This window comes from Oncorhynchus mykiss, chromosome 5 (genome assembly GCF_013265735.2).
Source record: "Oncorhynchus mykiss isolate Arlee chromosome 5, USDA_OmykA_1.1, whole genome shotgun sequence".
Taxonomy (NCBI): domain Eukaryota; kingdom Metazoa; phylum Chordata; class Actinopteri; order Salmoniformes; family Salmonidae; genus Oncorhynchus; species Oncorhynchus mykiss.
In genome coordinates, this window is record NC_048569.1 from 21,096,075 (window position 1) to 21,109,527 (window position 13,453).

Consider the following 13,453-nt stretch of genomic DNA (forward strand, 5'->3'; position numbering starts at 1 on the left):
GAATCTGCAGAGCTGGGAAGATTGTATCCCCCATATATATAACATTCTATTGGTTGCAAAAATTTTGTATAGTAATTTATATTGAAAAATGTGAAGTTTTGAATCCGGCGTTGTTTTGCGTATCAATTCATTAACCATGTGCCATGGAATGGGTACATCGAAAATCTCTTCCCAACTATTTTGCAACTATTTGGTCCTTAAATGAAATTGGTATATGTTTTTATTTATCACACTTTTCTTAAACTATTTATGTTCTTTAATACAGGGCCGACATACAAGTTCCTTACTTTTTTCCCCTTCTACTTGCCTCTTCCATTTTTGTGGTAATGCTGCAATTAATTGGTTGTAATTTTGGGTAGAGCAGACATTTCCATATGTCTGTGTTATCTGCATGTGTGACATAACTCCACCAGTCCTATTTATGATATCATTCACTAAAATTATACCTTTTTTAAACATTTCTTCGATAAATAAAGTTTTTTTAATCAATTAGTATATTTGAATTTAACCACAATATTTGTTGTACTATTTCTTCTGTCCTTTCAGGTGGATTAAACTGAAATTGCAACCAACTTTGTAAGGCTTGTTTAAAAAATAAAGATATTCTGGAGATTATTTCCTTTTCAAACAACCCGAAAGTGAGCAGGTGTAATCTGAATAAAGGGAAAAGGGCCCTTCCTGAATATAGGATGAGACATTCGTACCAATTGACTAGAGAACCAGTTTGGATTTAAGTATAACTTTTGTATGACTGATGTCTTTAGTGAGAGGTCTAATGCTTTAATATTTAATCATTTCTGCCCACCGAATTCATATTCGTTATATAAATAGGCCCTTTTAATTTTATCTGGTTTGCCGTTCCAAATAAAATGTAATATTTTTTGTTCATATAATTTAAAAAGCAGGTCACTAGGTGTATGCAAAACCATAAGCAAATAGGTACACTGTGATATAACTAAGGAGTTAATCAGGGTGATTTTCCACAAATAGACAGGTATTTTCCTTTCCATGGTAGCAAGATCTTAAGTTTTTGCTAACTTTCTATAAAAATTTATTGGAGTGAGATCATTTCTTTCTTTTGGGATTTGTATACCGAGTATGTCTACATCTCCATCAGACCATTTAATTGGTAAACTACATGGTAATGTAAAATGTGCATTTTTTAGTGATCCAATATGTAATATGGTACATTTATCATAATTTGGTTTTAATCCAGAGAGGATAGCAAAAGTATCTAGATCCTCGAAGAGGCCGTGGAGAGGCCGTGGAAAGAAAACATGAATCATCAGCAAACAACGACACCTTCGTTTTTAAGCCACAGATTTCTAATCCCTTAATATTATTGTTGGATCTAATCTTTGCAGCTAACATTTCGATGGCAATAATAAATAGATATGCCGATAGTGGACAACCTTGTTTTACTCCTCTAGATAGTTTAAAACCTTCTGAGATGTAGCCATTATTTATTATTTTAACCCTAGGGTTACTATACATAACCTTAACCCATTTTATAAGAGATTCTCCAAAATTAAAATATTCTAGGCATTTATATATAAACTCCAGTCGTACTTTATCAAAAACCTTTTCAAAATCAGCTATGAAAACCAGGCCTGGTGTTCCCGATATTTCATAGTGTTCTATTGTTTCCAGTACTTGTCTTATATTATCTCCAATGTAAAAAACCTGTCTGATTGGGATGAATAATATCTGACAATACTTTTTTAATTCTGTGTGCCAAGCATTTTGCTAGGATTTTTGCATCACAACACTGAAGTGTAAGAGGTGTCCAATTTTTTAAATGGACTGGATCTTTATATATACCACTTGGATCCTGTTTCAGTAATAATGATATCAGACCTTCTTGTTGCGTGTCTGATAATCTACCATTTATATAGGAGTGGTTAAAACTGCCAATGTTTGTCTATGGAGATTGCATGGCTGTATGCTCAATTGTATATACCTGTCAGCAACAGGTGTGGCTGAAATAGCGGAATCCACTAATTTGAAGGGGTATCCACATACTTTGTATATATAGTGTATCTTAAGATGAATGCACTAACTGTAAGTCGTTCTGGATAAAAGCATCTGCTAAATGACTAAAGTGTCAAATCTAAATGTGTGTGTGTCTGTGTGGTACAGGGAACAGAGGTTGACGGGTATTCTGGTGTTTGTCCTAAATGGAGTCTCTATCTTCCTGGCTCCTGTCCTGCAGGTGAGTCAGTGAGAGAATGGGCCTAACCGTCACATGCAGTGGGTGGTGTTGTGGAGGATTGTGTTAACCGGTATATTGTATTCCCCCAGTACATCCCCATGCCTGTTCTCTACGGTGTCTTCCTTTACATGGGAGTGGCCTCACTTGCTGGAATACAGGTACATTTCACGTGTGTGTGTGTGTGTGTGTGTGTGTGTGTGTTTGTATATGTGCTTACTCACCCTCCTCTTTTCTTCCTAGTTCTGGGAGCGTATAAAGCTGTACCTGATGCCAGCCAAGCACCAGCCAGACTTCTCCTTCCTGCGTCATGTTCCTCTGAGGAGGGTTCACCTGTTCACCCTGGTCCAGATCATCTGTCTGGCTGTCCTCTGGATCCTCAAGTCTACTGTCGCTGCCATCATATTCCCTGTCATGGTGAGAGCTGTGTGTGTGTGTGTGTGTGTGTGTGTGTGTGTGTGTGTGTGTGTGTGTGTGTGTGTGTGTGTGTGTGTGTGTGTGTGTGTGTGTGTTGCATCGATTGATGGGGATAACCTCTGTTTGTAGATCCTGGGTCTGATGGTGGTGCGTAAGATGATGGACCTGATATTCTCTCAACATGACCTGGCCTGGCTGGACGACATCCTGCCAGAGAAAGACAAGAAGAAGGAGAAAGGGGGGAAGAAAAAGAAAGACAACAAAAAGACCAAAGCAGCAGCAGAGACGGAGAGCGACGAGGAGGTAAGAGACGAGGACTAGCAGAAACACACACACACACAGTATCAGGCTGACAGTGTGTTGTGGTGTGTAGGACTGGCTCCATCTGTTGTGTTGAGTGTGTTATCTCTGACTAATACGTTTCTCCTTTCTCTGTCCCACAGTGTTGCTGAAAAGGCACTGTATAACACTTACTACTGTCTGTCTCGACGTCTGTCTGTCTGTCTCGACGTCTGTCTGTCTGTCTGTCTGTCTGTCTGTCTGTCTGTCTGTCTGTCTGTCTGTCTGTCTGTCTGTCTGTCTGGGCATCTGTCTGTCTGTCTGTCTGGGCATCTGTCTGTCTCAACGTCTGTCTGTCTGTCTGGACGTCTGTCTGTCTGGACGTCTGTCTGTCTGTCTGGACGTCTGTCTGTCTTGACGTCTGTCTGTCTGGACGTCTGTCTGTCTTGATGTCTTTCTCCTTCCAACTTTCACCTGCATGGTTCAATCCTCTCTGTGTAGTATTTAAGCATTTAATTGCACCATTTACTGTTTACGCTGTATCCTGTGCATATAATGAATAAACTTTGATTTGATGATTGTGACGTTTTGCTTCGATTTAAGCATGCAGATTGTGTGAGCGTGTGCGTTCATGTCCGCATATATTTGGGGCATCATCCCTTACGCCTCTGTTGAGCCACTCCCCTGATGGTTCCTCCTGCACGCTGATTGGTTGCCCCCGGTTCCCCCCTCTGTCACTCAGCCCAAGACTCCCCTCTCTCCTCCAGTGAAGATACTCATGGACACCATAGACCTGCCTAAAGACCCTGACCCCTCTGTAACCCCACCCACCCAGCCCCCCGTCTCTGACTGGGAGTAAACCTCTCTTTTGAGATTGACCAAAGGAGTGAGAACTGTTGTTTGTATGACTGTGATGTCATTGTTGTGCGACAGATGGAGCAGCTAGATTTATGTTATGATGTTGTGAGACACTGATGGTTTTATTATTTTTGTCTTCCTTCTCTCCTACCTCACCTGATTCTTCACTCTGCCATTCAACCCCTCCTATCTCTGTGTGTGTGTGTATGTGTGTGTATGCATATGTGCGTGTGTTTGCTTGTGTACGTGTCTGTGTGTACAGGAGAAGAACGTTTACTCTAGTGTGAATCCTGATAACATTGAGCTGGACCGCAGGTACTGTGTGCTCAAACTGCACGTCCCCTACAGTGACCTGATACAACCTGCCATCACACACACCGACTGAGGAGTACATGGCCAGCAGGACCACAACTACGACTACTGACACACACACACACACACACACACACACACACACACACACACACACACACACACACACACACACACACACACACACACACACATACACTATGCTGATACATTTCACTTGAAGGCATTCAGTTGTACAACTGACTAGGTATCCCCCTTTCCCTTTCCCTTCTGGACAATTACCGACACATGCTAGGAACCATTTAGCAAAGTTCCATTCACTATTAGCATTCTTTAGCACTGTTGTCACCTAAACACTTTATACACATTGAATTTCATATAAATATATAAAAATATTCCATAAACTGTAGATTTGATGTGATATTTAACATGTAAACATACATTAGATTCAGTTGGATAGTAGTTATTGTATTACAAGTGTGTTATGCAACACCTCTACTCTTAAACATTGTATAAATCACTGTAGTGTCTGGTAGACATACCCAGACACATGGATCACATGCCATTCTGAACCTTAAGTCTACTGTCCGAAGCTGTTGGAGCATAAATCGCAGCGTGTGGACTGTCTTCTCTTCGTTCAAAATATTCTCTGAGCTCCAGCACCTGCTCAAACCACTGGATGTTGTGTGTGTAACGTTTTTATCTGCTATACTTTGGCCCTACTGTAGATGTGTTTGTGAGGGCAGACTGACAGCGGTTCAAATACCACAGCCGATGCACCTGAAAGCAAGGCAGAAGTCGTTTTTGTGTGTTTGTTTGTTTTGATGATGTCTTCCAAGTGTTATTTATTCACCGTGTGCTGTGTGGTTTGTGGCAGCAACCTCTGTTGTACTAATGTAAAGACTCCTCTGAAGGCACAGTTGGCGAAGGAAGAGTTGTAATGTTATAGTAATACAATATTATTATTATTGAAAAAAAAAAGTATTTCACCCCCCTTTTTCTCCTTAATTTCGTGATATCCAATTACGATCTTGTCTCATCGCTGCAACTCCCCAACGGGCTTGGTAGAGGCGAAGGTCGAGTCATGCGTTCTCCGAAACATGACCCGCCAAACCGCGCTTCTAAACACGTTTAACCCGGAAGCCAGCTGCACCAGTGTGTCGGAGGAAACACCGTTCAACTAACGACCGAGGTCAGCCTGCAGGCGCCCGGCCCGCCACAAGGAGTCGCTAGAGCGCGATGAGCCAAATAAACCCCCCCCGGCCAAACCCTCCTCTAACCCGGACGATGCTGGGCCAATTGTGCACTGCTGTATAGGACTCCTGTTCACAGCTGGTTGTCACACAGCTTGGAATCAAACCTGGGTCTGTAGTGACGCCTCAAGCACTGCAATGCAGTGCCTTAGACCACTGTGCCACTCGGTAGGCAGTAATACAATATTATAATACAATGTTAGTCTGACATCTGAGGGGTGGTGGTTGTCAGGTGTTCATTGGAGACACTATTCAGACCTGATCATTTACATATTTTATATTTTGGAATTATAAGACTTCTCTGATCTACAATGGGACAGTCATCCTCTCTCTCCCTTGTCAGTCCCAGCTGGTTTTGTCAGCCACTGCTCTCTCAAGACAAGTGAATTCTGGACCCATGTGTTTGTCTGGGACAATCAATGTTTGTCTGAGAAATACTGAAATAGGTATTTGATTACCGGTACATATAGGTCATGAACCTGCTGCAGTACATTAAGTCTAGTCTGTCTCACCTCACCCCCCTTCACCTCACCTCACCCCATTTCACCAAACCTCACCTCGCCCTTCACCTCACCTCACCCCCCAACCCAATCCGTTTACTTTTTGTCACCGTTCAAACTCACATCCTCCTCCAAATCTTTCTAACTACCCCATAACCTTCTTCTCCCGCTCTGTGTGTGTGTGTCTGTGTGCACGCACGTGTTCGTGCATGTGTGTCTGTTTTCCCCTTTGTAGTAATGTGTGCTCCTGCTCGTGTCAGTTAACACATTCTTGTCTGCATTGCTGTTCAGGGAGTATGGTTGAGAAGTGTGAAACTATGTTTGTTTGTGCTCACGAGACTGATTGCCTGTGCTCGTGACAGTGCATGTGTGTGTGTAACCTGGGCTGTTCCACCTGACTGTTCCTCCCTCAGAATTACTCTGCACCTGAAGATCTGCCCCCCCTCACCTGCCCACTCCCAGGTGAGCCTTACCCCCGGATCATCATCACGCCCTCCTGTTTCCCAGTTTGACATCCAGGTGGAGTCTGAATACCAGGAGTCTGACCTCTACCCAATGGGTCATGACCTTTACCCCAGCATTAACCCCTGCCCTCTGAATGGCCGCTACCTGACCTCTAAGACTCAACGAGACCAGTACCAATACAAAAACCCACACTCTCATCCCTATGATGTGGGCAGCGAAACCTTGCTGTAGGTTGACAGCACATAGACACACAGACACATATAACCAGTTGCGAAATCTTCAAAACTATACAAGACAGTTTCTCTCCAGTTTATATTAATAAGAATGGCCTTTTAACCCGAGGTACCTATCAGTTATTATAAGAAGACAGACAAAGTATAACTTGTATATATTCAGTGCCCCTGCCCATTACAACAATTTATTACATCAACAAAAAAGAAACAACTAAAACTATATTAATTACTTGATTGCAAATGTATCTGTACAATTATAAAAAATGAAGAGAAAAATATAGAAATATAGAAACGTGAGCATTGTGATAATAATGGTTTAAAAAGGATTGATGTGTTGTTTATTGCATTTATTAGGTATTTTGTTTTCAGTGCATTCACCTTTATGAATATATGTGTATAAATGACTGTTGGATAAAGTGAGATACTAATATCAGAGTGTACTTACTTTGGATTGTAAAGATTTACAAATGCATGTTAATAAAATAGTATTAAAAAACCTTGTAGTCTAAAGTTTGTGTGAAATCTTTTATCCTGAAATATCCTTTAACATGTAAACAACCTAACATCATGTTTTTTCAGGAAAAAATAACAACCTTTTAACTGGCATACAAGAAAAGATCATATAAATTCTTTAAAAAGTTGATTCCTGGACTTCCTGACAGGCCGACCCCAGGTGGTGACCCCAGATGGTGACCACAGGTGGTGACCCCAGGTGGTGGGGGTAGGAAACATCCCCTCCACCAGGCTGTCCCTTAACACTGGGGCCCCACAGGGGTGTGTGCTTAGTCCCCTCCTGTACTTCCTGTTCACCCACAACTGTGTGGCCACAAAAGACTCTAACAGCATTATCAAGTTCGCTGTCAACAAGACGGGGGTAGGCCTGTTCACTGGCGATGATGAGTCAGCCTACAGGGAGGAGGTCAGTGACCTGGCAGTGAGGTGCCGGAGCAAGAACCTCTCCCTCAATGTCAGCAAGACAAAGGAGGTGATCGTGGACTACAGGAATTGGGGAGGGCGACCACGCCCCCATCCACATTGACGGGGCGGCAGTGGAGCAGATAGACAGCTTCAAGTCCCTCGGTGTCCAAATAACTAAAGACCTAAAATGGTCCAAACACATGCTCAGTCGTGAAGAAGGCGCGACAGTGCTTTGGCATGGGTCCTTAAATCCTGAAAAGGTTCTACCATTGAGAGCATATTGATTGGCTGCATCACTGCTTGGTTTGCCAATAGCACCACCCTCGATAGCACTACAGATGGTTGTGTGGACAGCCCAGTACATCACTGGGGCTGAGCTCCCTGCCATCCAAGACCTCTATATCAGACAGTGTAAAAAGAAGGCCTGGAAAATCGTAAAACACCCCAACCTCTCAAGCCATAGACTATTTTGTTAGCTGCCGCATGACAAGAGAAGTCTGACACCAACAGGCTCTTGAACAGCTATCCCCAAGAAATACAAATCCAATTTATTTATATAGCCCTTCATACATCAGCTGATATCTCAAAGTGCTGTACAGAAACCCAGCCTAAAACCCCAAACAGCAAGCAATGCAGGTGTAGAAGCATGGTGGCTAAGAAGGCCAAAACCTAGGAAGAAACCTAGAGAGGAACCAGGCTATGAGGGGTGGCCAGTCCTCTTCTGGCTGTGCCAGGTGGAGATTATAACAGAACATGGCCAAGATGTTCAAATGTTCATAAATGACCAGCATGGTCAAATAATAATAATCAAAGTAGTTGTCGAGGGTGCAGCAAGTTAGCACCTCAGGGGTAAATATCAGTTGGCTTTTCATAGCCAATCATTAAAAGTATCCCTACCACTCCTGCTGTCTCTAGAAAGTTGAAAACAGCAGGTCTGGGACAGGTCAGGATACCATAGCCGCAGCCAGAACAGTTGAAACTGGAGCAGCAGCACGGCCAGGTGGACTGGGGACAGCAAGGAGTCATCATGCCAGGTAGTCCTGAGGCATGGTCCTAGGGCTCAGGTCCTCCGAGAGAGAGAGAAAGAAAGAAAGAAAGAGAGAGCATACTTAAATTCACACAGGACACCGGATAAGACAGGAGAAGAACTCCAGATATAACAAACTGACCCTAGCCCCCCGACACATAAACTACTGCAGCATAAATACTGGAGGCTGAGTCAGGAGGGGTCAGGAGACACTGTGGCCCCATCCGATGATACCCCCGGACAGGGCCAAACAGGAAGGATATAACCCCACCCACTTTGCCAAAGCACAGCCCCCACACCACTAGAGGGATATCTTCAACCACCAACTTACCATCCTGAGACAAGGCCGAGTATAGCCCACAAAGATCTCCGCCACGGCACAACCCAAGGGGGGCGCCAACCCAGACAGGAAGATCACATCAGTGACTCAACCCACTCAAGTGACGCACCCCTCCTAGGGACGGCATGAAAGAGCACCAGTAAGCCAGTGACTCAGCCCCTGTAATAGGATTAGAGGCAGAGAATCCCAGTGGAAAGAGGGGAACCGGTCAGGCAGAGACAGCCAGGAAGGTTCGTTTCTCCAGAGCCTTTCCATTCACCTTCAAACTCCTGGGCCAGACTACACTCAATCATATGACCCACTGAAGAGATGATTCTTCAGTAAAGACTTAAAGGTTGAGGCCGAGTTTGCATCTCTCACATGGGTAGGCAGACCATTCCATATAAATGGAGCTCTATAGGAGAAAGTTCTGCCTCCAGCTGTTTGCTTAGAAATTCTAGGGACAATTAGGAGGCTTGCGTCTTGTGACTGTAGCGTACGTGTAGGTACGTACGGCAGGACCAAATCAGAGAGATAGGTAGGAGCAAGCCCATGTATTGCTTTGTAGGTTAGCAGTAAAACCTTGAAATCAGCCCTTGCCTTGACAGGAAGCCAGTGTAGGGAGGCTAGCACTGGAGTAAAATGATCAAATTTGTTGGTTCTAGTCAGGATTCTAGCAGACGTATTTAGCACTAACTGAAGTTTATTTAGTGCTTTATCCGGGTAGCCGGAAAGTAGAGCATTGCAGTAGTCTAACCTAGAAGTAACAAAAGCGTGGATACATTTTTCTGCAACATTTTTGGACAGAAAGTTTCTGATTTTTGCAATGTTACATAGATGGAAAAAAGCTGTCCTTGAAACAGTCTTGATATGTTCGTCAAAAGAGAGATCAGGGTCCAGAGTAACGCAGAGGTCCTTCGCAGTTCTATTTGAGACGACTGTACAACCATTAAGATTAATTGTCAGATTCAACAGAAGATCTCTTTGTTTCTTGGGACCTAGAACAAGCATCTCTGTTTTGTCCGAGTTTAAAAGCAGCCATCCACTTCCTTATGTCTGAAACACAGGTTTCTAGCGAGGGCAATTTTGGGGCTTCACCATGTTTCATTGAAATGTACAGCTGTGTGTCATCCGCATAGCAGTGAAAGTTAATGTTATGTTTTCGAATGACATCCCCAAGAGGTAAAATATATAGTGAAAACCATAGTGGTCCTAAAAAGGAACCTTGAGGAACACCAAAATGTACAGTTGATTTGTCAGAGGACAAACCATTCACAGAGACAAACTGATATCATTCCGACAGATAAGATCTAAACCAGAACAGAACTTGTCCGTGTAGACCAATTTGCGTTTCCAATCTCTTCAAAAGAATGTGGTGATCGATGGTATCAAAAGCAGCACTAAGGTCTAGGAGCACGAGGACAGATGCAGAGCCTCGGTCTGATGCCATTAAAAGGTCATTTACCACCTTCACAATGATGTGGGGTCTAAAACCAGACTGAAGCATTTCGTATACATTGTTTGTCTTCAGGAAGGCAGTGAGTTGCTGCGCAACAGCCTTTTCTAACATTTTTGAGAGGAATGGAAGATTCGATATAGGCCGATAGTTTTTATATTTTCTGGGTCAAGGTTTGGCTTTTTCAAGAGAGGCTTTATTACTGCCACTTTTAGTGAGTTTGGTACACATCCGGTGGATAGAGAGCCGTTTATTATGTTCAACATAGGAGGGCCAAACACAGGAAGCAGCTCTTTCAGTAGTTTAGTTGGAATAGGGTCCAGTATGCAGCTTGAAGGTTTAGAGGCCATGATTATTTTCATCATTGTGTCAAGAGATATAGTACTAAAACACTTGAGTGTCTCTCTTGATCCTAGGTCCTGGCAGAGTTGTGCAGACTCAGGACAACTGAGCTTTGAAGGAATACACAGATTTAAAGAGGAGTCTGTAATTTGCTTTCTAATAATCATGATCTTTTCCTCAAAGAAGTTCATGAATTTATTACTGCTGAAGTGAAAGCCATCCTCACTTGGGGAATACTGCTTTTTAGTTAGCTTTGCGACAGTATCAAAAATACATTTCGGATTGTTCTTATTTTCCTCAATTAAGTTGGAAAAATAGGATGATCAAGCAGCAGTAAGGGCTCTTCGATACTGCACGGTACTGTCTTTCCAAGCTAGTCGGAAGACTTCCAGTTTGGTGTGGCGCCATTTCTGTTCCAATTTTACAACTGATATAAAGCTAACAGAATAGCGACACGGACCGAGTTGTGTCTTGTATCCTTATGGACCTTTTATTTCAGTACTTGCACTGTCTTTATACACACTCACAGGGCCCTGCTCACTCCATAATTTGCTCACTCACACTTAATATGCACATACATTTATACCGACTCTACACACCTGCATACCCACTCACATGCAAGCTGCTGCTACTCTGACTATCTAACATCCAGAAGCCTAGTTCCCTTACCCCTGTACATATCTACCTCCATCACCCCAGTATCCCTGCACATGTAAATATGGTATTGGAACTGACGTTCTAAATATTTCCTGTATATAGTATGCTTACTTACTTTTATGTATATTTTATATTTATTTCTCATGTGCTTTTTCTAATAATAAATAGTTATTGATTATTTCATTGTTGGGTTTTGTTTGCAAGAAAGGCATTTCATAGTACTTGCGCATGTGACATTAAAACTTGAAACTTGAGCTCTGTGAGACATTCATAGTGATGGGGGCAGATTTTTTGATCAAGAGAGACCTTTAGAAAATATGCACATTTTCTCTAACATTAAACATACAAATATGTATTTTACAGTTATAAGAAAGGTTAAATCTTACAGTTAGTCGTTTCAAATTTTTATTATGCTATATTTAGAAAGAATATAAGTCATTTCAAGCATTCATACAGTTTTGTTGAATAATAAATACATCATATAAAATATTTCAGATTTTCATATTTGTACTTTGTTCTTGAGCATGTGTCCTTAAAAGTGACTACAGCTCATCAATTTATAACCATTTTTACCAGAAAGGTGAGACTTTAACCTTTCTTGGAGTATGCAGCATTACTAGTTGTTCATTGCCCTCTCATGATAAATAATTACTTTGGAGGATTAGGTAGATTACTATTTCGATTACATTTAACTGGTTAACAAGTCTACATCGTGAAAATCCCAAAAGTAAAAAAAAAAACATTTAATGACGTCGATTGTGGATGACGTCATTGTCATATTACATTACACTCCCTTCTGATTTGCCAGAAAGCATCCCTATTTCCGGTTTGTGATCCAAACACTTATCCGTTTTGATCCGAAAGAACTGTAGCCAGACTGATAGACGACAACCATCATAGGAGAAATGGCAGAATTCACGGATAAATTCAGCTCTTTCACCATGACGCAGTTAAACGAGTTACTTGAAGACGATGAAAAGTTAAATTCTATTGTCAAAGAAATGAACGAGGTAAGTTCCCCTTGTGTTTTACTAACGTTAGCTGGCTATCCCTAGTAACGCTAGCTAGCATCAACATATATAGGTAGCTGTGCACTTATGACTGTTGTCAGGCAGTCCTTCATTCACAACTTCCTTCTAGATGCAAACATGTTTCGCATTGAGCAAGCTCATCAACATCCGCCTCGTTGCCACAGCTGAGAAGCTTGCTCCTTGTACTGTACTCAACATTTGGATGTTTAGTGGATGCTCATGCTGTTTCCATATTTTTATTTTCGAATCAGTTTCGACAATAACCCTGTTTGTGTACATATGCCACAAATGGCAGTGTCATTGTTTGGCATTAGGCCACAAATGCCATCTGATTCCCATTATTGCATAAGTAATGGACACACCCGGGTTTAGGAACAGATTTGAAATGATCTGGTTTGTTTTTTTTCCTGTTCTATGAACAGGATCCGCACAAGACAGCCAGTCATCAGCTATGTGGAAGGTGTTAAAAGTTGGAAGAGGTTTTCCTATTGACTAACCTAGGCGGAGGAGTCCTTATTTCAGTGCAGCACACCTCTTTAGTCAACATTCTGATGCATTGAGCACACAGCACCGCACAGATTATAACAAAGGTCGATGCTTAACCAAGAAGCAACCCCTTACAGCGTATTGACATTTGGTTATGTCAGTGTTCTTTCAAACATGTGTACAGCATTCATTCTGACACTGGTATTTTGTGCCTTATCTCTCTCCATCTCTAGCTAGCCTGGTCTAGTTTAGGTATTAGGAAAGCTCAACTTGCTTCTGGCTTCTTCACCTTCTGTATTTGTATATTCATTCATGTATGTGGCTTATGCAAGACTCCCCACCATGGCGCTGTGACGTTGGTGGAACTGTTAGTCCTTACCCACCAATGTGGAAATAGCTTTACAGGAACAGCCTGTGAGCAGAGATACAAATCTGGTTGCGGCTGGAGAGCTGTCTGGTGCCGGTCTTCCCTGGGCTGGTGCCAGCATGGCAGCATCTCATCCCTCCTGACCATGTTATTTATGATTCATTCTAGCCTAGTTCATTAGTACTGATATCTTGATTGAGTGCTGTGTTTTAGCTAGAACCCAACTTACAGTGCCTTGCGAAAGTATTCGGCCCCCTTGAACTTTGCGACCTTTTGCCACATTTCAGGCTTCAAACATAAAGATATAAAACTGTATTTTTTTTT

General features: G+C 42.3%; 2 protein-coding genes across 2 annotated transcripts in view; both read left to right on the forward strand.

Moving 5' to 3' along the window:
- The window catches only part of LOC110522819 (electrogenic sodium bicarbonate cotransporter 4-like), a 48,354-nt gene extending 45,139 nt beyond the window's left edge, over nt 1-3,215 (forward strand). Inside the window, exons 23-27 of the mRNA XM_036977026.1 lie at nt 2,140-2,212; nt 2,302-2,370; nt 2,453-2,626; nt 2,756-2,929; nt 3,070-3,215. Of these exons, the coding sequence (XP_036832921.1) occupies nt 2,140-2,212; nt 2,302-2,370; nt 2,453-2,626; nt 2,756-2,929; nt 3,070-3,078 (499 nt within the window). The 3' untranslated portion in view covers nt 3,079-3,215. The remainder of the gene's footprint in view (nt 1-2,139; nt 2,213-2,301; nt 2,371-2,452; nt 2,627-2,755; nt 2,930-3,069) is intronic.
- An 8,839-nt stretch (nt 3,216-12,054) lies between these two features.
- Nucleotides 12,055-13,453, forward strand: part of LOC110523400 (vacuolar protein sorting-associated protein 37B) — a 52,012-nt gene continuing 50,613 nt past the window's right edge. The window contains exon 1 of the mRNA XM_021602067.2: nt 12,055-12,255. Within this exon, the coding sequence (XP_021457742.1) occupies nt 12,151-12,255 (105 nt within the window). The 5' untranslated portion in view covers nt 12,055-12,150. The remainder of the gene's footprint in view (nt 12,256-13,453) is intronic.